The following is a 21,152-nucleotide window of genomic DNA, read 5'->3' as shown; positions in this document are numbered from 1 at the left end:
AGACGTGCTGTGAGGGTACAAATGACATGTGGGGTAGGATAAGTAAGAATGAGGATTCAGCAGTGCTATCATAGCAATAACAATAATGATACTAGCTAACACTTATGCCCTGTCTATTATGTGCTGGGCATTGTGGTAAGTTCTTTACAATTATCATCTCAATAATCAGAAGAGGCTACCTCATTTTAGATCTCATGGATGGAGTGGGTCTAGAGATATCTCTGGAAACTTAGTACTATTAAAGCCTCTGATTTGATCAGATGTTAATCCCGTTGATCTCTCCTTTGATCACTCCTCTCAGTTGCCACAGGCAACTCTGATCAGTTTAACCTGCTGGTCTGTCTTAGTGTGAGGGCTCCAACATTTTCCTTTGTTATGCAATGACAAAAGACCCTTGTTGTTAGTTTCCCCTTTATTATCATAATAATAGTTTTTTTTAAAGGTAGGGTTTAGGGGATAAAGAATTCTTTTTTAGACATGCTGAGTGTGAGTTGCCTAAAGGACATTTAATTTGAGATATCTAATATCCAATGTGAGATTGGAATTCAAGAAAGATTAGGGCTAGATATAAAGATCAGGTAATTATCTGTATAGAAATGATTATGGAACCCATAAGAGTTGATGAGATTACTAAAGGAGATAGTGGACATCCAGGTGGCACAGTGGAGAGAGTGCAGGGCCTGGAGTCAGGTAGACTCAACTTCCTGATTTTGAATCTGATCTCAAGACACTTACTAGCTGTGTAACCCTGGGTAAGTCATTAAACTCTGCCTCAGTTTCCTTATCAAATGAAATGGCAAGCCATTTCAGTTTCTTTGCTAAGAAAATCCCAAATGTGGTTGCAAAAAGTTGGAAACAACTGAAAAAAGATCGATGAACAACATAGGGAGGGAGAAAAAAAATGAGGGGACCTTGGAGGAAAAACCTCAAAGTTATTAAGTGAGACTAGTGATCCAGCAAAGACGAAGCGTGGCTATCCAGGCAAAAGAACCAATAGTGTCATGAAAACCCAGATGAGATTAACCAAGAAGAGAAAGTGATCAGTATTTTGAAAGCATATTAAAAACCTTTATAGTAAAAGTGAAAATATTAAGAAATAATATTTCTTGGTCTAAAAAGTTCTTTCCATACTTCTCCTTAGAAAGTGAGTTATCACACAAAAGACCTTTCTTAGGGAATGCACTAAGAGTGGTTAACCAAAACTTATTACAGAGAGTACCATTTTTTAACCTGGTTAAGAATATAGCCTAAATCCCTGGAACAACAATCATCCCATCTCCATTTAAAAAGGATGGTTAAAATACTGATCTCAGAAGAAATCTCTTTGTTTTAATAAGAAAGCACTTGAGAGAAATAAATAGGGATTATAGTCTGGAATATCCCCAAATTAATATTTTAACATTATATTTTCCTTTTCAAGATTCCAGTAAATGTGACCTCAAATTATCTTGGGATATAGATATGTCTAAGAGCACAGGGGAACGATGCCAGCTGGGATAACTACTTTTCCAAGCTAGAAATGGCTTATATAGAGAAATATTAAGGCAAATAATAAATTAAATTATTTCCGGCAGATGTGCTTCGAATGCAGAATAAAGTATTTATACATCTTAATAGACAGTATTAGACTCCTAAGAAGTCAAAATGTACTATGTGGCACTGAATACTGTCCTGGATCAAACACAAGAACCACTGTTCTTTAAACATTTTAATAGCTATGAGACTCCTGGCAAATTTTATAGCATTTCTGCTACCCAGGTTCCTGGAACCCTGGTACACTTGTGTCCAGTACTGTAGTTGGGGAGGAAATGATTTGCAAAGGCCAACAACCTCTTTTGCTGATATGAACCTATTAGACTTATCTTTAAAGCTGTATTATAAAAAGCTGGCTCACTCTGAAAAGTTTGCTGATCTCCAGTGTATGCTGCCATGACATATATATTTTTTTTTAACCCCTGTACTTCGGTGTATTGTCTCATAGGTGGAAGATTGGTAAGGGTGGGCAATGGGGGTCAAGTGACTTGCCCAGGGTCACACAGCTGGGAAGTGGCTGAGGCCGGGTTTGAACCTAGGACCTCCTGTCTCTAGGCCTGACTCTCACTCCACTGAGCTACCCAGCTGCCCCCACCATGACATATTTTTAATAAATTCCTTTTAATTTTTAATTTGTCCTGAGTTTTGCCTCATTAGTGTAAAAGTCCAAATGGAAAGAATTTTTTGTTTCAGAGGCACTGATATAGAAAGTTTCCTCAAGAAATTTGGCTGAGAAGAGGAGGAGCTAATGGGGTGGTAGAATTGTTGTAGGGGCTCCTCTGGGGATGAGGAAGGGTACCTTTTGCAACTATGCAAGACTCTGAAATTTAGTTTAAAAATAAAGAGAAATTTATTAATTTAGAAGATAATGTTGAATCTGGCTAGGAGGACAGCATAGATGGAAAGTTGTTCCCAGATGGCATAAATTCTGGGGTCTTTATACTCTTCACAATAGTGAAGACATGATTAGAGTGGTATGCACTGAGGAATGGGCAGGGGGGAAGTTTGCCTGAAGACATACGGGGTGACCCTCATAGTTTAGAGGACAGATGGATATCTGAGATACAACTTGCTGATATCAAGGAGGTGTATCTCTCTGTCCATCTCAAATCTAAAGGACAATCCAAGGAGGATAATTCTTTCAGGGTCTTATAGGAGTTATCAGATGTTTTGGGTTAGGAGTCACAAGGACAGAAGGGAGCAAAGGGATTTCCCTGCTTACAGTTTGCCTGAAACAGTTCTGTAGCTTTGGAGGGACAATGCCCATGGCCAGAATGAAGTGAGGGTTTTTTTAAAGGCGTGGGAGAGACATGAGTGTTTGTAGGTAGCAAAGAAGCAGCCTCTGGTAGAAAGGGACATAATAAAGATTATATAGAAAGTGGGGATCACCATCAGGGCAATCTACTGGACAACATGGTGAGAATGGGCAAGGAGACTGTACAAATTAATCCACTTAAATCTCCAAAAGCCCCTAGGCAGAAGACCATGTTTCAGTTTTACAATCTATCCACCCCAGCCATAGCATCATTGGCTGCTTGGCATATTGTTTCTGCTCCCCAGCCCTTTCCACCTCAGTACAACTGTCCCTTCCTAGTCACCTCTCCCTTATTGGTTGTCTTCATCTATTAGAATAGAAGCTCCTTGAGGCAAGGGGCCATCTCTTTTTTAATCTTTGTATCTGTAGTACTCAGTTGGAAAGTAGCGGTAAGAGCTTAACAAATGCTTTTTTTTTTTTTTCATTCTTTTTTTTGGTGACATCGCCAACTGGTCATAGATAATGATAATGATATAATTTCCATTCAGATGATTCCCAAATTACATCACCAACTTTTCCTGAGGTTCCAGTCCATCATCGCCTACTTAACAGACATCCACCATGGGTTGTCCTAGAGGAACCTCAATATTATCAACATGGCCAAAACTGAATTCATTATCTTTCCTCCTAAATTCACCTCTCTTCCAAATTGCCCCATTATTGTCATGGACACCACCATCTTTCCAATCACCTATGGCTATGATCTCTGTGTCACTATCTACACCAATAATTTGTACTCACCTCCCATACTGAATCAGTTGCCATTTTTGTCTATTTTCTCCTTCCATAAGGTTTCTCCCATCGATCCCCCTCTCAACAATCACTCAGCCATCAATCCCCCTGGAACAGGTCCACATCACCTTTTGCCTAGCCTTTTGCATTAGCCTTGCTCCCCATTGATCTTTCTGCTTCCTGTTTTTTCTCTTTGATCCCCCCTTCATGTCACTGACACAATGCAATTCTTAAAAACACTGGTCTGCCCACACCAATCTCATCCTGAAGATTCAGTGGCTTTCTATTATCTCTAGTAAACAACAGATATTCCTGTTTGGCATTTAAAGTCCTTCAAAATCTCCTCCTAATCTAGCTTTACAGATTGCTTTCATGTTACCTTCTCTATAATACTTTACTACTTTCCACCCAACAGGATGACATTCTACTGCCTCTATAATGACATTCCATCTTTGAATCCCTATCTTCCCCTCTGGTTGTCAAAGTTTCCCTTCCACTGAAATTACTTTGTTTATATTTTGCCTATATATTTCTCAGTGTAATCAGTGGCTCTTCCTACTAGAATGGAAGTTCCTTGAAGGCAGCAAGCATTAAATTTTTTTTGGTAACAACAAAAATAAATAATATTTTATAGAGTGCTTACTATGTTTCAGGCACCACGATGAGGGCTTTACAAATCTTATCTTCTTTTGATCCTCATAACAACCCTGGGAACTAAGTGTTATTATTCTTCTTATTTTACAGAAGAGGAAACTAAGGCAAACAGAGGCTAGGTGACTACTACATGGTCACAGAATCTACAATAGTTTCTCTTGCAAAAAAGTTGTTTTTATTTACTTGTCTGAAATGATTTTTTTCCTTCCAGGAACTTTTGATTTAGCAGTTTTTAAAAAGCCATAGGATCATTGGCTTTGAAGTGGGTGAGAACATAACAGTCTGATTTCATTTCATGATGAAGAAACACCTGCGAGGTGAGGTTAAGTGATCTGCTGAATCACTTTTCAGTCATTTCCAATTCTTTATTACCCCATTTAGTTTTGTTGGCAAAGGTACAGGTGTGGTTTGCCATTCTTTCCCCAGTTCATTTAACAGATGAGGAAACTGAGGCAAACAAGTTGAAGTGATTTGCCCAGGGTCACTAGTGTCTGAGGCCATATTTGAACTTGAATTTTCCTGACTCCAGGTCTGACACTCTGTCCATTGTGACACCAACGTGTCCAAAATTCAGTCCCTTCATCCACTTCTCCATCTTTTGGTCCAGACATGAGATTAAACCATAAATATTTTTATTAGCAAAATAGCAACTAAGGGATTTCTTTAATAGTTACATATTTAAATGAGTTTCTTAAAGCTGTGAAACGACCAATTAGAAGTTTAGACAACAAAGGCAATAAAAAAATTAAAAGATGTTAATTGTTATTGTTCACTCCCATTTGTTTCACAGGTTAGTAAGCTTCTTGATGATTATAGTCTAACAACTTTTTCATTAGCCATATTCTATTTTGTTATAAACTAACCTTCAGGAGTGTAGTGTATAATGGAACAGAAGTGTAGTACTTACTTCAGTTCTCTGCTAAGAACTATATTAATTCTGTCTTTCAGCGGTCGATTCTTCTCAGGAATGGAGAACCAGGTCTTCCTCCCCATTATCACAAGATTCTGTTTGCCTGTAAAATGAAAATAAAAAATTTAAGAGCCCATTTTGATAATTTGATGTACAATGTTATTAGGGTGACATCTAGTGGATCCTTTTTTCTCACACTTTTAAAACTAAAGAATATTTAAAGTTAAAATTGCCCCTTGTGTATCTTTATTATGTGTGTAAACATAAATACTTTATATATTTTCATGCACATTTGTTGTTACCCAATTAAAATATAAGTTCATTTTTAGTAGGGATTGCTTTATTTTCTGTCTTTTTATTCTCAGTGCCTATCACCATGAATAACATATTTCCTTTTCAGTCATGTGTGACTTTTCTTGAACCCATATGGGGTTTTCTTGGCAGAGATGCTGGAGTGGTTTGCCAGTTCATTTTACAGATGAGGAAACTCAGGCAAACAGAGAAGTGACTTGCTCAGGGTCACACAGCTACTAAGTGCCTGAGGCTAGATTTCAACTGGGGAAGGTGATTTTTCCTGACTTCAGGACTGGCATTCTATCCCCTGTGCCATCTAGCTGTGTAGATGCTTAATACTTGTTGAATGATTTTAAAAATCATCATTACTATTTTATAGGTAGTATTTTAATATCTTTGAGTATTTCTAATAAGGAATGACACAACCAGTTTGTAAAAATGCCTAGATGAAATGTGCCTCTTATCTTTAGCCAGATCTTTTGGGGGCAGAAAACAATCCAGTGCTGTATTTTGTTGTTCAATCAATAAACATTTATTGTTTACTACATTTTCTACACTGTGCAAGATCCAGAAGCTATCTATGAAATAATTTTTTCTCAGGGAGCTTATGGTCTCACTCTATTAGGGTCTTTAAAAGTCTCTTAAGTCTTTCACATTACCTAGCGTCTAGTCTTACCTGTGCCACCTATATTGTGTGGTTTATTAAAAAAATTGTTAGTTTGTTGTTCACCTTTTTTTTAAAAAAGGGGAAAAAAAACCAGACATTATATTTAATGCACTATGCCCATGGAAATTCTGTTACCTCTACACTCAACTCTGTAGAGTAACGAAGGAAGGTATTATCTTATACATCTGTGTATGTGTGTAGGCTTGTCCTTTGTAATTTTGCATCATTCATTTTTTCTTATTTTGTGGCAGTTGTGAGAGGAAGCAATTACACTGATATAGTCATTGTGTACATTGTTTTTCTGGCCTTGTTGCCTTTACTTTTCATGATTATTTCCATGCATTATTTCTTATAGCACAATAATATTTCATTATATTGGTATACTGCACATTATTTACCACTTCTTAATAAGTAGATACTTATTGTTTCCTATTCTTTGCCCCTACAAAACAAGTGCTGCTTACCAGTGACTTTCTTAGGGTATTTGTATAACAGTCCAAATTCTGGTCAAAAGATATGGCTATTTTTGATTTCAGATTGTTTTCTAGAATGTTTGCATCAATTCCCAGCTCCACCAACAATGCTTTCCCAATGTTTTATAATCTTTGTGTCAGTTTTCTGGGTTTGAGGTGAAGCTGAAGGGCTGTTCTGATTTACCTTTCTCTTATTATTAGTGATCTGGAGCATCCTTTCATGTGATTGTTAATAGCTTGTAATTCTTTTGAGTGCACATAGCCACAGATAGCTTATCACTTGAGGTCTAGCTTTTGGTCTTGCATATTTGATACCAAACTCTTTAACAGAGAAACTGGATATAAAGATTTTCCTCCCTAGGCAATTATTATCCCTTCTTAATCTAAGTGCATTTGTTTTATTTATGCAAAAGCTCGGTCCCTTGGGTAAAAAATTCATTTCTTATCTGTATCAGAGAACTGTAGATAATCTGTTTCTTTGCTATTCTCCTATGGAATCATCAGGTCCTATCTATTTGCTTCTTTTAATCTTCTAAGATTACTTCCTATTTACAGTGTGTTTCTTATATGCAGGCACTCAGGTAGGCAGTGGATAGAGTGCCAGGTTTGGAGTTAGGGAAGACTCATTTTCATGAGTTCAAATCTGGCCTCAGACACTTACTAGCTGTGTGACCCTAGGAGAGTCACTTAACCTGTTTGTCTCAGTCTGTAATGGGTTGGATAAGGAAATAGCAAGCCACTCTAGTATCTTTGCCAAGAAAACTCAAATAGGGCCATTTAGTCAGATACAACTGAAACAACTAAATGACAAAAACATATCTTTCAAATCTTAGCTAAAATGCCATTTTCTTTCCTTAAAATAAATCGTGCATGTGCAGTTGTTCAGTTATCTCCCTTATTAAACTGTGCTGAACTCTGAGGCCAAAGGAATGTTTGTCTTCTGATCTCATGTGAGGGGAAAGGATGCCAGTTAATTTTCACTTGGAATCAAGAAGTCTTGACACTAATCTTTCACTCTAATCTGAACATTTTTATCCCTGAAAACCTTAAATGATCCTACATTTTCTAGGTAACAATTTCAAATTTCTTATCTTGATATTGTCAAATGGGGAAAAAAAATCAGAAAAACCACTCTTTAATTAAGGAAAGGAATTCTGCTTTGCTCAAGGCCTCCACACAGCTTCCTGCCACACACCCAAGCGGAGTCTGGAGACTCCAGTTGCACAGGTCAAAGACATTGGCTTTACAATGGACACAAAAGGGAAAGATCTAGCCAAGGGCTAGCCTACCTAGGTAAAGGACTTTGGCCTAAGGGGAGAGATCATTGGGACAAAAAGAGATAACTTAACACAAGAAAGGATTAGCCCTCCCCACCTAAACCACTTTAAGGTCTATTGTTAGAACCTCGGAAGTTGGACTTTCCACTTCGGGAGAAACTCAGGTGACAAAATCTAACTAGGGGCTTTTCACCTTTAAGCTAACTAAACTGGAGGTCACTGAATCTTTAAAAAAAATTTTTTTAAACCCTAATATCTTTTTTAAAATATATATCCTTCTATATTAGTTTTATTTGTTACAGGGCTAGGCAATGGGGGTTAAGTGACTTGCCCAGGGTCACACAGCTAGGAAGTGTCTGAGGTCATATTCGAACCTAGGACCTCCAGTCTCTAGGCCTGGCTCTCAATCCACTGAGCCATCCAGCTGCCCCCCCCTACCCCCCCCCCCATTGAATCTTAATAGGCTACAAGTTTGGGGTTTCTAGAGTCCAAGTTGACAATATTCAAAGGCCTTTTTTCTTTCCGTCAAAATAAATAAATAAAATAAAAATTATTATTTTTTAAATTCTTACCTTCGGTCTTAGGCTTAATACCGTGTATTGCTTCCAAGGTAGGAGTGGTAAGGGCTAGACAGTGGGGGGGAGGGGGGGTTAAATTACTTGCCCTAGGCCACACAGCTAGAAGTATCTGAGGCCAAATTTGAACCCAGGACCTCAGGCTCTCAATTCACCAAGTCACCTAGGGGCACCTCACCCCTATAAGAAACCTTTCTCCATCCTTTTAAATTCTAATGCCTTGCCTCTTTTGATTACTTTCAATTTATTCTGTATGTATCTAGCTTTAACATAGTTGTCTGCAAGTTACCCCCTTACCCACCATTAGTCTGTGAGCATCTAGACTGAAGGTTTTTTACCTCTCTGTACCCTCTGTGCTATTATTAGCACAGTAACTGGAACACTAATAATAATAAATGTTTACTGACATGGTATTAGACCATACTTTCTGTTCCCTCTTAGGTTATAAGCCTCAGCATATGGCATAACACCTTACATCCAATAGGAGTCAGATAAATGTTTAGTTCAAAGAAATGAAAACATATGGAAATCATAATTTGTCAAGGAGGAACTGATTATTATAACAGCCAATTTACTTTTGTAGCAATTGAAATAAAACACATACTTATTAATCTAATAACTGATGTTGCTAATTGTCTAAAGGAAAAAGAGATGAGTCATATGAAGAAATACAACAAGGAGTAAAGAAATCACAGATAAATCTTAAAAACTAAGAATAAATCACCTTTTTTGAATGTCCCCACGCTTCTTAAAATGAACAAAGATTGTTATATTACAGAATTCTTGGGAATATGTGCTAACTTTATCCCACAATAGGGAAGAGGGAATAAATGTTTTCTAAGAGCTTCACTGAATACTTTTTTAATGTGAGGTGTTTACTGAGTTAACAAAAAAAAATCTATTTTCTTTTGCTCCTTAAGCAATTCTGCTTTACCTAATGTAACCTACTTATTTATTTACCTTCTGTTTCAGTATCAATTCTAAGACACAAGAGTGGTAAGGGTTAGACAAATGGGGTTAAGTGACTTGCCCAGGGTCACACAGCTAAGAAGCATTTGAGGTCACGTTTGAACCCAGGTCCTCCAGACTCCAAGCCTACTGTGGTACCCAGCTTCCCTAACCTATTTATTTTTATGAACAATGAATCTTTCATTCATAGTTTCGGCAAGGGAGATGTATTACCACTTCTAATGCTGTGAGAATATGTACAGATTGATTGGGAAGGATAGTCAGAGCTTGGCTTTTGCAAGTTGCTAAGCCACCACCTTTAACCACGGTGGAATTCTCCCCTCCCGAAATAGGTACAAACCAAAGTATCCATAAAGTTTTAATCTAGTCTGGTGATCACCTAGGCAGAGATTGCTCTTGTGCATATTAATAGTCCATAGTGCAGTATATTAAAATAAAAATGCGTGGTTACCTTCTACTGAAGGAGTTGTGGTCATTTTTTGGAAGTACTTGAACTCATTCCTAAAAACAGGAGAGACATAGCATTAGATGACATCCACAGTATAGAGGTGTATGCCGATGAACTTTGCCCAGGAGACTCCAGTTGGTTTTTCTACTACCCAGCCCCCTAGAACTGTTCTGGCCAGATGGCCTGCTTTGGTAAAGGGACTTTGCACTTCACCCCCAGGTGCGCTTGTAGCCGCCCCGCTACGGCAGCAACAGGTAAGCCCAAGGGGCGGCGGGAAAAAGCCCCCTTAACAAAGCCTATTTCGCTCTCTTTTTTTAACAATTCCTGCTCCGAGACGCAGACTCACGGCCCCAGTTTAGGGGGAACCTAGGGCTGCAGTCGAAGGGCCCGCCTATCCCGCTCCGCGCCTTCCTCTAGTCCCCACCACGAACCCCCCAGAAGCTAAATGACTGCAGGTATCAAGCCCCTAGCTCCCAGCTCCCGGATCGGCCTTCGCAGAGTGGACAAGGTACCTGAGCATGGGCCAGGGCAGGTCTCCATGCCTCCCAATGCCCATGTTCTGGGACACCGCGACGATGCAGTTGATTGTACGGACCATGTCTGCAAGGAATCAGCTTTAGGAGAGAAAGCAGGGAAAATCTAGCTCTCGAGAGTACAGAGATCTACATGCAGCGCGCGCGACTTATTTATTGGAGGAGAAGCGTGCGGGGCCCCGCCTCTGGCCCGCTGGCTGATCGTGACGTCTTCGTCGCGCAGACCGAGGCCAGAGAGCTAGAACCGCGGGTGTTCTCTGGTGCGCGTGCGCTAGGGCCTGGGAGGGCTCGCTCCTGGGGTGGGGGTGGGGTTTCTTCCCCGGTTGCTCTATTCCCGCCTTCAGTTCACCTGGCTGTAATGTCGCGGCGGAAGCCGCTCACCGGTGGTTCGGATACCCGTATGCCGGCCCCAGCCGCGGCCAGGCAGGCAGTGTTGAGTCGATTCTTTAAGCCAGCGGGACACCTGAAGTCCTGCTCCCTAACGGGAACAACTGGGAGCCCCAGCAGTGACTCTGCAGCGCTCCCGGAGCAGCAACAGCCACCGGTGCGCTCTGGTCTGGGAGCGAGGCGGGTCAGGCAGTATGCAAAAGAAGGGGTCTAGGCTTGGCAAAATCCGGGATGCAGCCTGAAGAGTTAGTAGAGGAAACTGTTTAGGCCGTGGGGTAGGAGAGATGGAGGAGGAGGAGGTGGAGATGGCGGGGGTATGTGGGAGAGGAGATGGTGTGGAAGATTGGGGGGAAAGTGGAGATGGGGGGAGGGAATCAGCAGTCCCTTGATGCCCAAGTTTAAGGAGGATTACTCAAATGCTTTAGATTTGTGAATCTCATCAATTTGACTCCTCCCTCTAGCATGGTATATCATAACCCTTCCCCCTCATTATTGTTTGATTCTTTTCTTTGTCCTCCCTAAAGTTTATCCTTCTTGGGAAACTTGGGGGGGGGAGTAGAGGGGGAGAGTAGGATTCACCCAATGCGCTGGGGGAAGGGAGCTTCTTAGTAATAATAAATTATGATAATAGCCAACATTTATATAGCGATTAATAATAGATGTTGAAAATGATACTGACAGTGCATTATAATAATTGGAGATGATAATAGCTAACATTTACTTTATGCTTAATAATGATAATGCTGTGTTAATGTTTATGCAGAAATATAATTGATGATATTTAACATTGTGTATTGAATACTTAAAATAATGATTAGATAGCAAACATCATCCTAATAGGTAACAATTGCATAAAACCTACTATGTACATGTTACTTATATATATGTAAATGTATACATAAAAATATATCGAGCTCTATGCTAAGTGCTTTACAATTATAATCTCATTCGTTCTTTTATCCTCACTTGACAACCCTAAGAGGTAGGTATTATTATGATTCCCATTTACTGATGAGGAAACCTAGGCAGGGAACAGTTAAATGACCTTCCCAGTCACAAGATCTCTTGGCATTGAATGTCAGTGGAGCATGTCAACTGTTCATTAGTTAACTTTAGTTCTATCAATATGACTGGCACATCTTTTTCTGATCTTTCATGTCTCCAATACTATCCTCTATGTTAACTTATTTTGTGCCATTTGTTGGCAGTGCGCTGAAGCCTACTTATGATCACTGTATGACTCACACCATCATCCTTTAGGTGACATGAAACTTTTAATTTCTCAGAGACTGTGGTGGTATTCTATGTTTTATATTCATATGTGGTCATTTGGAGAATATTAATATTGAAAAGACTGGCCTTTGTCTTTGGGAAAAGCTTAAGATAGTCATAAACTTGTATTATTTGCTAGATGCATTCTGGCTCACTTTGTTCTGCCTGTACAGTTAGTGGCCTCTGTTCCTCTTATAGTCAAGGATACTCTATGTGTGTATATTACTTATAAAGATTATGTAGGCAGGGTAGCCAGATGGTTCAGTGGATCGAGAATGAGATCTAGGAATGGTACCACTCTTTTGCCTTGGAACCAATACTTATTAATTCTAAGTCGACAGGTGAGATTTTTTTTTTTAAAGATTATCTAGAAAGGTAAGTAGGTGTATGGATTGATAATTATTGACATCTCAATTTCTTTTTGGTAGTAAGCATTTGGTATCCTCTCAGATAGTTTGAGAATCAATCTGTTATCCTAAAAATGGTGTTACTGCCAACATGGACATTCTTTTTTATTTGGGTATATTCTCTCTTTTTTCTAAAACTGGGTGTTTCCATATAGTAGTAGTCACTAACAGATCTCATCTCCCCTCCTCATTAGCATAGAAGTTTTGAATTACTAGGTTTTCAACCTGGACTGGTTCACCCTTCCTAGAGGCCATCTAGTAGTAGCCCCCTGATCCCATAGGCTTTAGCTCTACTGCAGCAAAGTACTACTTAACTAAAAGAAGTCCATTAGCCTGAGGCTCTCCAGCCTTTTTGGTGACCTTGCTAATACTGAAGGTTAGCTCTATTCCTGGGATGCATGACTGCCTTTGTATCCTTCAATGTGTACTTGGAGAAGCCAGTCTGGCTGTCTTGCATTGGGGACAGGCTTGCAGCTGTTTTGCCCAGTTTTGGATTTACCTGTTTTGGTTTGAATGGGATATTGCTTCTTCTTCTGCCTGTTCTCTGGGTGCTGTGTGGGTTAGGGTTGCTCACTGCAGTGAGATGGATCTTTCCTGCTGTCCTACTTTGACTTGGGCAGGATCCCAGTCTTTTGTTGGTTCTGCCACTCCAGAATTTGTTTTGAGATGTTTTTCTTCTGGTTGTTTGGAGGTGGGTTTGGGCAAGCTTGGAGCATCTCTTATTCTGCCATTTTAACTCCCGGAAGTGGAAGTCCTGGCTCTTAATCTTGCTTCTGTGCTGTTCTATTTTGTTCTTTAGTCCTGCCTTATATGAATTGATAGACAATCATGCCAACTTTGGCAAATTGGTTAGTGGCTACCTAATTATGTATTAGCCTCAGAAGATAGTGTAGAACATGGATAAATTGGTAGAAAGTGGTACAGTGGATAGAGAACAGAATCTGTTGCCAAGAATACCTCAGTTCAAATCCAGCATCAGATACTTTTTGGCTGTGCGATTTTGAGTGAGCCATTTAAACTATGTTTGCTTCAATTTCCTCATCTGTAAAATGGGGATAATTAATTGTACCTACTTCTCAGGGTAGGTTATTGTGTGTATCAAATGAGATAATAATTGTAAAGGATTTAGCACAGTGTCTAGCACATAGTAGGTACTATATAAATGCTAGCTATTAAATTATTAACTAGTTAAAAGGGGGCAAATTGAGATTCATAAGCCTTAATAATAATAATAGCTAGTAATTATGTTAAACTATAAAGTTTGCAAAATACTTTGACTATATTATCTCTTTTAAGCCATAAAATATCTATGTGAGGTAAGTTCTACTGTTAATTTAATTTTATAGATGAGGAGATTCAGGTTAAATAGTTTGTCCAGGGACACACAATCAGAAAGTGTCTGAGGCAGTATTTGAACTCAGATGTCCAGATCTCCATTGCCTCACAACCTACCTAGTTTGAAATGAAGCTAGAATACTGATTGCCTTGGTTCTAGATGACCTAGTACTTAAAAGGAATGAGGTTTTCTTAAATGATGAAGGCAAGAATATGAAGGACATTCTAAGCATAGGGTATATGTGTTAGGACATTTCAGAAGTAAGACTTAAATTGCTCTGTGGTATTCAGGTTTCTCCAGGTTCTACAAAATGAATAATGATGAATACTATCTTAAATTTTCATGTTTTAGACCTCTGAAGTTAATGGATGTAAGAAGAGAACCCTGGAATATGATGAACCTGTTAAGAAGAGAGCAAAACAAGCTAATGGAAATGAAGAAGAAAATGATGCTGGAAAGATTGGGAATTGGGGTTAGTACTGGATTAATAGGTCTTTAGTTTAACCAGCCATGAACCTGATTCTCTTACTTCCTGTTCAGGGACAATGAAGTTGTTAGAAAGCTTTATGCATTCTTCTTTCTTGTTCAAATGTTTTTAGTTATATCTTTGTTAAATGATGTTCATTTTCAATTATATTATTTCTCCATCTCCTATTCAGAGCCTTCCCTTATAGCAAAGAGTAAAAAATACAGGGAGGGAGAAAAACCCAAACCAAATCCAGCCACGCCAACTAACATCACCTACCAAATGTGACAGTAAATTGAATATCCCTTTTTCTGCAGAGAAGGGAGACAGTTTATATTTTCTTATCTCTTCTTCAGGTCCAAGACAAGAGTTATCAGTGGAAGGAGTTAGAAGCAAAATGTGTCATTTCATTGCTTCAAGGATGTGTACTCCCCATGTTTGGAATAATTTCCTCTCCCCTTCCAGGGGGAAATTTTTACTGATAAGTTCATAAATCTCAAAAAGAGATGACATACAGAAATAGAGAGTTAGAACTAAAGAAAAAGCAGACCTGGTAGATTATGTATTTTTTCTTCTTTGAGACATCAGATCATGGCATGGTGGTGGTGATAGTTTTATGTAGAATCCTTTTGCTTTTTGTTTTTAGTCTGTCTTCCTCTTTTTTGTGTATGTGTGTGTGTGTGTGTGTGTGTGTGTGTGTGTGTGTGTGTGTGTGTTCCTAATGAACTCACAACTTGTTCTTTCCTCTTTGCTACTAATACTCTCTTTTCCTTTCCAAAAGTAATTCTAAAATTTCTGTAGTGTTTGTCTTTTGGAGTCTTGATGTGCTTTTGTAGTTAGGGCAAGTGGTATCTATAGCAGATCTCTCCTATGTGAAGTTGAAGCTCTGTGTATATTGTGTGTGTTTTTTTTCTGTTGTCTAAAATAGCCAGCTTGCAATTTATTTATTTATTTATTTATTTTAAGCCCTTGTACTTTGGTGTATTGTCTCATAGGTGGAAGATTGGTAAGGGTGGGCAATGGGGGTCAAGTGACTTGCCCAGGGTCACAAAGCTGGGAAGTGGCTGAGGCCAGGTTTGAACCTAGGACTTCCCGTCTCTAGGCCTGACTCTCATTCCACTGAGCTACCCAGCTGCCCCAATTTATATTTATTTTTATTTTTTTATTAAAATTTTTTTTATTTTTAAATTTTCATTTAGAATATATTTCCATGGTTACATGATCATGATCCCCCTACCCAGCCACTTTTTCCTTCCCCCTCCCAAAGCTGACAAGCAGTTCCACTGGGTTATACATGTACCATTGTTCAAAACCTATTTCCATGTTATTCATATTTGCAGTAGAGTGATCTTTTAATATAAAAATTCTAATATCCTTGTCACTCTATGTGATCAATCATATGTTTATCTTCTGCAATTCTGCTCCCACAGTTTTTTCTCTGGATGTGGATAGCATACTATCTCCTAAGTTCCTCTGGATTGTCTTGGTTTTTGTATTGCTACTGGTAGAAAAGTCTATTACATTTGATTGTACCACAGTGTATCCATCTCTGTATACAATGTTCTTCTGGTTCTGTGCCTTTCACTCTGACTCAAATCCTAGAGGTCATTCCAGTTCACATGGAATTCCTCCATTTCTTTATTCCTTTCAGCACAATAATATTCTGTTACCATCAGATACCACAATTTTTTCAACCATTCCCCAATTGATGGACACCCCCTCATTTTCCAATTTTTTGCCACCACAGAGCACGGCTATAAATATTTTTTTGCAAGTCTTTTTCCTTAGTATCCCTTTGGGGTACAAACCCAGGAGTGGTATGACTGGGTCAGAGGGGCCAACTTGCAATTTAATTGTAGTACAGTTGTTTTCCTTTGTGTTACACATCTGATTGTCATTGGTTTCATTTTTAAGAGATGATAAACCTTAAGTAAAAGAAATGTTTTGAGATATAATTTCCAGAGACTTATTAATTTTGAACAATGAATGCCCTTGTAACTTATAGTAATGGCCAGGATTAACTTACACCCTTGTACAAAGAGATCTGTTTCTTAGTGAAGAACCTACATTTAAAAAAATCTCCTCATCTTTGCTATTTAATACTGACATCCTAAAGTCATATTTTCTTTTAATTTCAAAAATAAACTTCTGCTGATTATTAATTACTATCTGATACTAACATTCTAAAGTCGTCTTTTCTTTTAATTTAAAAAATTAACATATTAACATATTTATTAATTGATATTTTATTCTAAAATGTGATATCAATTTTCTTCTAATTTCATATTTAAGAGCCACAGAAATGTCTGAGGCCTAAAATGGTTTTAAAGTCTCTGGAAAAATTAAGAGAATTCTGCTGTGATTCTGAGCTTCCTTATATTAGAGCTCCAACTGAATCACCACAAAGGAGACTGGCGATTTTGCCAAAATGTACTGATTTTGAAGACATCAGCATACATGCAAAGCATACTGTACCCTCTGAAGATTCCAGTTCTCGAATGAGTCAGAAGGTATGTATCTCATGTTTAATGGGAAAAGATTAGATTTTGTTTCCAACTGTAAGGGTGAAATAGTATCCATAAGCACCATGAATTGGCTCAGAAGTAAATGTTTTCTTTCTTTCACCAAGCAATTTCATTGTGTTATTTTTGAGCAGTGGGTTGCAGTTGGGTTTTAGCAGCTGAACAGAACCAAGAATAGCCCATTTCACTTTAGGATAGTTCTATTAGGAAGTTTTTCTTATATCAAGCCTACATTTGCCTTTTGTAGCTTCTATTCATTATAACTAATTCTGTTCTTGGGTCAAATAGAGTAAATCTAATTCTATTCCTACAGATGGTAGCATTTCTAAACTTAGGCACCTAGAACTGAACATATTCCAGATGCACATGAACAGTAGGACTCCCTTATAAGATCCTGGAAGCTATGCCACTCAGTGCAACCCAAGATTACATTAACTTTTTGGCTGACATATCATACTGTCAACTTATAGTGAGCTTCTGATCTCGTAAAGTCCCCATTTTTTTATATAGAAAAACTGCTTTGCAACTGTTTTCCCATTTTGTCCCTGGGAAGTTGTTTAGTTGAACTGAAGTATAATACTTTACATTTTTTCTTATTAAATTTCATCTAGTTTCCTAGTCTATTGAGACTTGTTGAAATATTGACTCTCTCATAAAGTGAATCAGCTTTGTGTCATCTGAAGGTACCATAAGGAAGCCATTTATTTTTTTTATTCAAATCATTGACAAAAGTGTTAAAAAGCAGAAGACCAAATACAGGTTCTAAGTACAGGAACACTCCTCCACAGCATACTTCTCACCAGGTTTATAGGGAACCAGTAATGACCACCAACCAGTTCTAAATTTATCAGATTGTTCTGAGATCTAGCCTCTTTCACTATTTTCTCTATATGAAGAACATAAGATAGAGTATCAGAAACACCTAGAATTAATATCTGTGTTTCACATATCCTCTTGGATAGGGGATTGCTAAAACCTACACAGTCTTCCTTTAGAAAGGAGCCTAGCAAGCTTGGTTTTGTGGTTTCCTATCCCTTAACAGAATAACATCAATGTGGGGGAGGGTACACCTTAGTACAGAGTTGCATTGACAGCTGATAGTAGGATAGCAAAGGGAGAAGTTAAAAGTTACTTGGGTTGATCAGCTACAGTGTGGCTGGCTCTTTCCCTTCCCAAGTCTCCTTAACTAGCCTGCCCTCTCCCAAGCTCGGTGCAAGGTCTCCCTACAGATATACTCTGCTCCCTGTGGTTCCTGCTCCAGAAGCCCTTTATCCAAAACTCATGCCCTCCATGATTCCACCTTTCTGGGTCTCTCTGATTGACTGAACTTGACCTTAGTCCAGGTCAGAGGCCAGTCTTCTAGATGCCAGGAATCACATGGGAAAAGAGGCAAGTGCCATCTGGGTACCAGGGAGCCTCATGAATCATCCATGGGCAGCATCCCTTATACAGAGAGGCCTCAGGCCTTGTTCTTAATCCAATCAAGGAGGGATGGGCTGAACCAAAACCCAGTTTACTAGACAATGGGTTTTTAAATTCATTATGAAACTTTTACTTTTAAAACTCCAAGATTGATCTTAAGATACTAAGAAAAATAGGCCACAAACTGGTGTTAAATTCTCATTATCTTCTGTCTAGAATCTACTAAATGTTGGTTCTAAGGCAGAAGAGCAGTAAGGACTAGGCAGTGGGAGTTCTAGGAACTAGGAAATGTCTGATATCAGGTTTGAATCCAGGATCTCCCAAGTCTCTAGGACTGGATTGCAATCCACTGAGGCATCTAGCTGCCCCCCATATTAATTGTTTCTTAAAGCACAGTAATGTTCCATTGCCTTCTTTTTTTTTATTTTTTAGAAAACATTTTTCCATGGTTCCATGATTCATGTTCTTGCTTTCTTTCCCCCCTAACCCTCCCCCCCCCCCCCAGTAGCCAATACACATTTCCACTGGTTTCTTCCTGTGTCATCGATCAAGACCTATTTCCATATTATTGATAATTGTTCTAGGGTGGTCATTAAGAGTCTACTTCCTAATTGTGTCCACCTCAACCCGTGTTCAAGCAGATATTTTTATTCTGTGTTTCCTTTCCTGCAGTTCTTCCTCTGAATGTGGGTAGTTTTCTTTACCATAAATCCCTCATAACTGTCCTGGGTCAGCAATCATTGCTGTTAGTACAGAAGTCCACTACATTCGATTTTACCACAGTGTATTTTTCTCTGTGTACAATGTTCTTCTAGCTCTGCTCCTTTCACTCTGCACCATTGCCTTCTTTAGAGGTTGTTGGCATCTACTTTGTTTCTTGTTCTTTGATACTTTGAAAGGATCATGGCCATTAAAAAACCCCACTTACTTCCTTTGCATCTCTTTCATCTGCCCCATGGGTCCACTGTATCTTGTGGTAATCTTTGTAGCAAGGGGACTTTCTTGACAAATTGTTTTAACTTCTTTAGATCCTAAAATTGGTCTCTTTCCTTCAAAGGATAAAATTCAGCTTGAGGTTGTAGTTCTATTTTTCTTAATTTTGCATAGCTTTTTTTCTAAAGCCTGAGGTCCACAGTAGACCCCCACCCCCACCCCCACCCCCCCACTCCCTGTCTTTCTCTTTTCTTCTTGACAACTTGTAAAATTGTATCTTTGCCTGCTGTGGATTTGTATTTCAGTGTGTGCTTTATTCTCATCCATGCCAAGCTTATCTATCTAGACATTTTTCTTTCATTCTTTAGTACTCAAACAGCAAGGAATCTGTATATTAAAAAACAAACAAAAACCTGGTTCCAAGGCAGAAGAGTGGTAAGGAATAGACAACAGGAGTTAAGTGATTTGTCCAGAATCATACAGTTTCATTTCGTTTCCTTCCTTCCTTCCTTCCTTCCTCCCTTTCTTCCTTTCCTTCCCTCCCTTTCTTCCTTCCTTATATCCCTCCCTTTCTTCCTTCCTTCCCTCCCTCCCTCCTTACCTTCCTCTCTCCCTCCTTCCCTTTCTGTGGGAAGCCATTGACTCCTTTTCATAATTCACACCTTTCTTTAAAAAGCAATATAGTCTTATTGAAAAAGCTTTGGCCTCTCAGTAAACCAGCAGGAAGAGGGTTAACACTGTTGGCCAGAAATGCATCTCCCTGGTATAGCCAAGGCCGAACCCTTAGCAGGAGCATTTTGCCTAGATTTAACATAAACTAATAGGTCTAAAATATTGTTTAATGCCATCAAGTCTGAGAAAATTCATGGGCTTTCCATCCTACCAAAATGCCCCAGACTTCGCTTAATAATAACAAATATAGCTGAAAGTCCAGCCTGGTTCTTATCTTCACCTTGAAGCTTCTAAGCCTGTTGTATTGTCTATATTAAAAATATAGCTCTGTGTAGTTGTAGGAAACTATCCTTGTGCTTTTTGGGTGAACGGGAGTTAGAATTTCTTATATAATAAACTTGTGACTCAATGGCACTTTGGAGAAGCAGCTATGAATTAACAGTCAAAATCGTCTCTCGTGTCCCGTTATTTCCGTATCAGCTAAGCCATCTATCAGATTATCTGGAGATGATAAAAAGATCTCGAGGCCTTTCTTCATTTTTTTGTCATTTTTCCCTTTTGTCTTTGAATTAATACTAAATATTGGTTCCAAGGCAGGAGAGAAGCAAGGGTTAGGCCAGTGATGGTGAACCTTTTAGAAATAGTGTTGGGCCTCTACCGCTCAGACTGAGTGCCATGGCCTCCTCCCCCCACTTTGTGCCCCTCTCCTCACTGAATTTGTCCTCAGTGAGTGTAGAGAGGGGGGGAGGGGAGTGGCTCAAGCACTCTGCTCACCTCCAGCTCTGCTGCCTGTAAGCCCCTCACTTTACCCCCTCTGTGCACTCCCATTGGCTGCTGAGCAGAGGGCCAGGGGATGGGAAAAAAATGTCATCAGGCATGGTGGAGAGGGGGAAGGGAGCAGCCCTGCCTGAGTCTCTCTGCCTTTCTAGTAATGAACTCTGGGCGGGTGGTGGTGGTGGTGGGAGGAGTGGTAGAAGGTGACTGCATGCCCACAGAGAGTACTCTGTGTGCCTTCTTTGGCACCTGTGCTATAGGTTTGCCATCACTTGCCATCACTAGGCAATTGGGATTGAATGACTTGCCTAGAATCACACAGCTAGAGAATATCTGAGGCCATATTTGAACCCAGGACTTCCTGTCTTTAGGCCTGATCCTCAATCCACTGAGTCATCTAGCCTCCCCTAAGCTCTGCACATTGACATAGGTGTCAGCCCTCATTCCTGGAATTCATTCCTTCTTCATCCCCATATTTCACAAACTTTCTTTTATTTTAAGGCTTAGTTCTAGTTCTATCTCCTCCTTATAGGACTGATGCCTCTGTCTAGGTGTTCCCTCTCCAAGGTTTCCTAAAGCAT

General features: G+C 39.2%; 2 protein-coding genes across 2 annotated transcripts in view; one reads left to right on the top strand and one right to left on the bottom strand.

Moving 5' to 3' along the window:
- DHFR (dihydrofolate reductase) overlaps positions 1 to 10,489 on the bottom strand; it is a 31,985-nt gene extending 21,496 nt beyond the window's left edge. Inside the window, exons 1-3 of the mRNA XM_044662980.1 lie at positions 10,360 to 10,489; positions 9,851 to 9,900; positions 5,142 to 5,247 (exon numbers count right to left, since the gene is read on the bottom strand). Of these exons, the coding sequence (XP_044518915.1) occupies positions 5,142 to 5,247; positions 9,851 to 9,900; positions 10,360 to 10,445 (242 nt within the window). The 5' untranslated portion in view covers positions 10,446 to 10,489. The remainder of the gene's footprint in view (positions 1 to 5,141; positions 5,248 to 9,850; positions 9,901 to 10,359) is intronic.
- Positions 10,490 to 10,738: 249 nt separating this feature from the next.
- The window catches only part of MSH3 (mutS homolog 3), a 206,246-nt gene continuing 195,832 nt past the window's right edge, over positions 10,739 to 21,152 (top strand). The window contains 3 exon segments of the mRNA XM_044662970.1: positions 10,739 to 10,924; positions 14,134 to 14,254; positions 16,541 to 16,758. Of these exon segments, the coding sequence (XP_044518905.1) occupies positions 10,739 to 10,924; positions 14,134 to 14,254; positions 16,541 to 16,758 (525 nt within the window).

The sequence above is a fragment of the Gracilinanus agilis genome, chromosome 1, assembly GCF_016433145.1.
Source record: "Gracilinanus agilis isolate LMUSP501 chromosome 1, AgileGrace, whole genome shotgun sequence".
Taxonomy (NCBI): Eukaryota; Metazoa; Chordata; class Mammalia; order Didelphimorphia; family Didelphidae; genus Gracilinanus; species Gracilinanus agilis.
The sequence above is the reverse complement of the archived record's forward strand: the minus strand, read 5'-3'. Positions and strand labels throughout refer to the sequence as shown.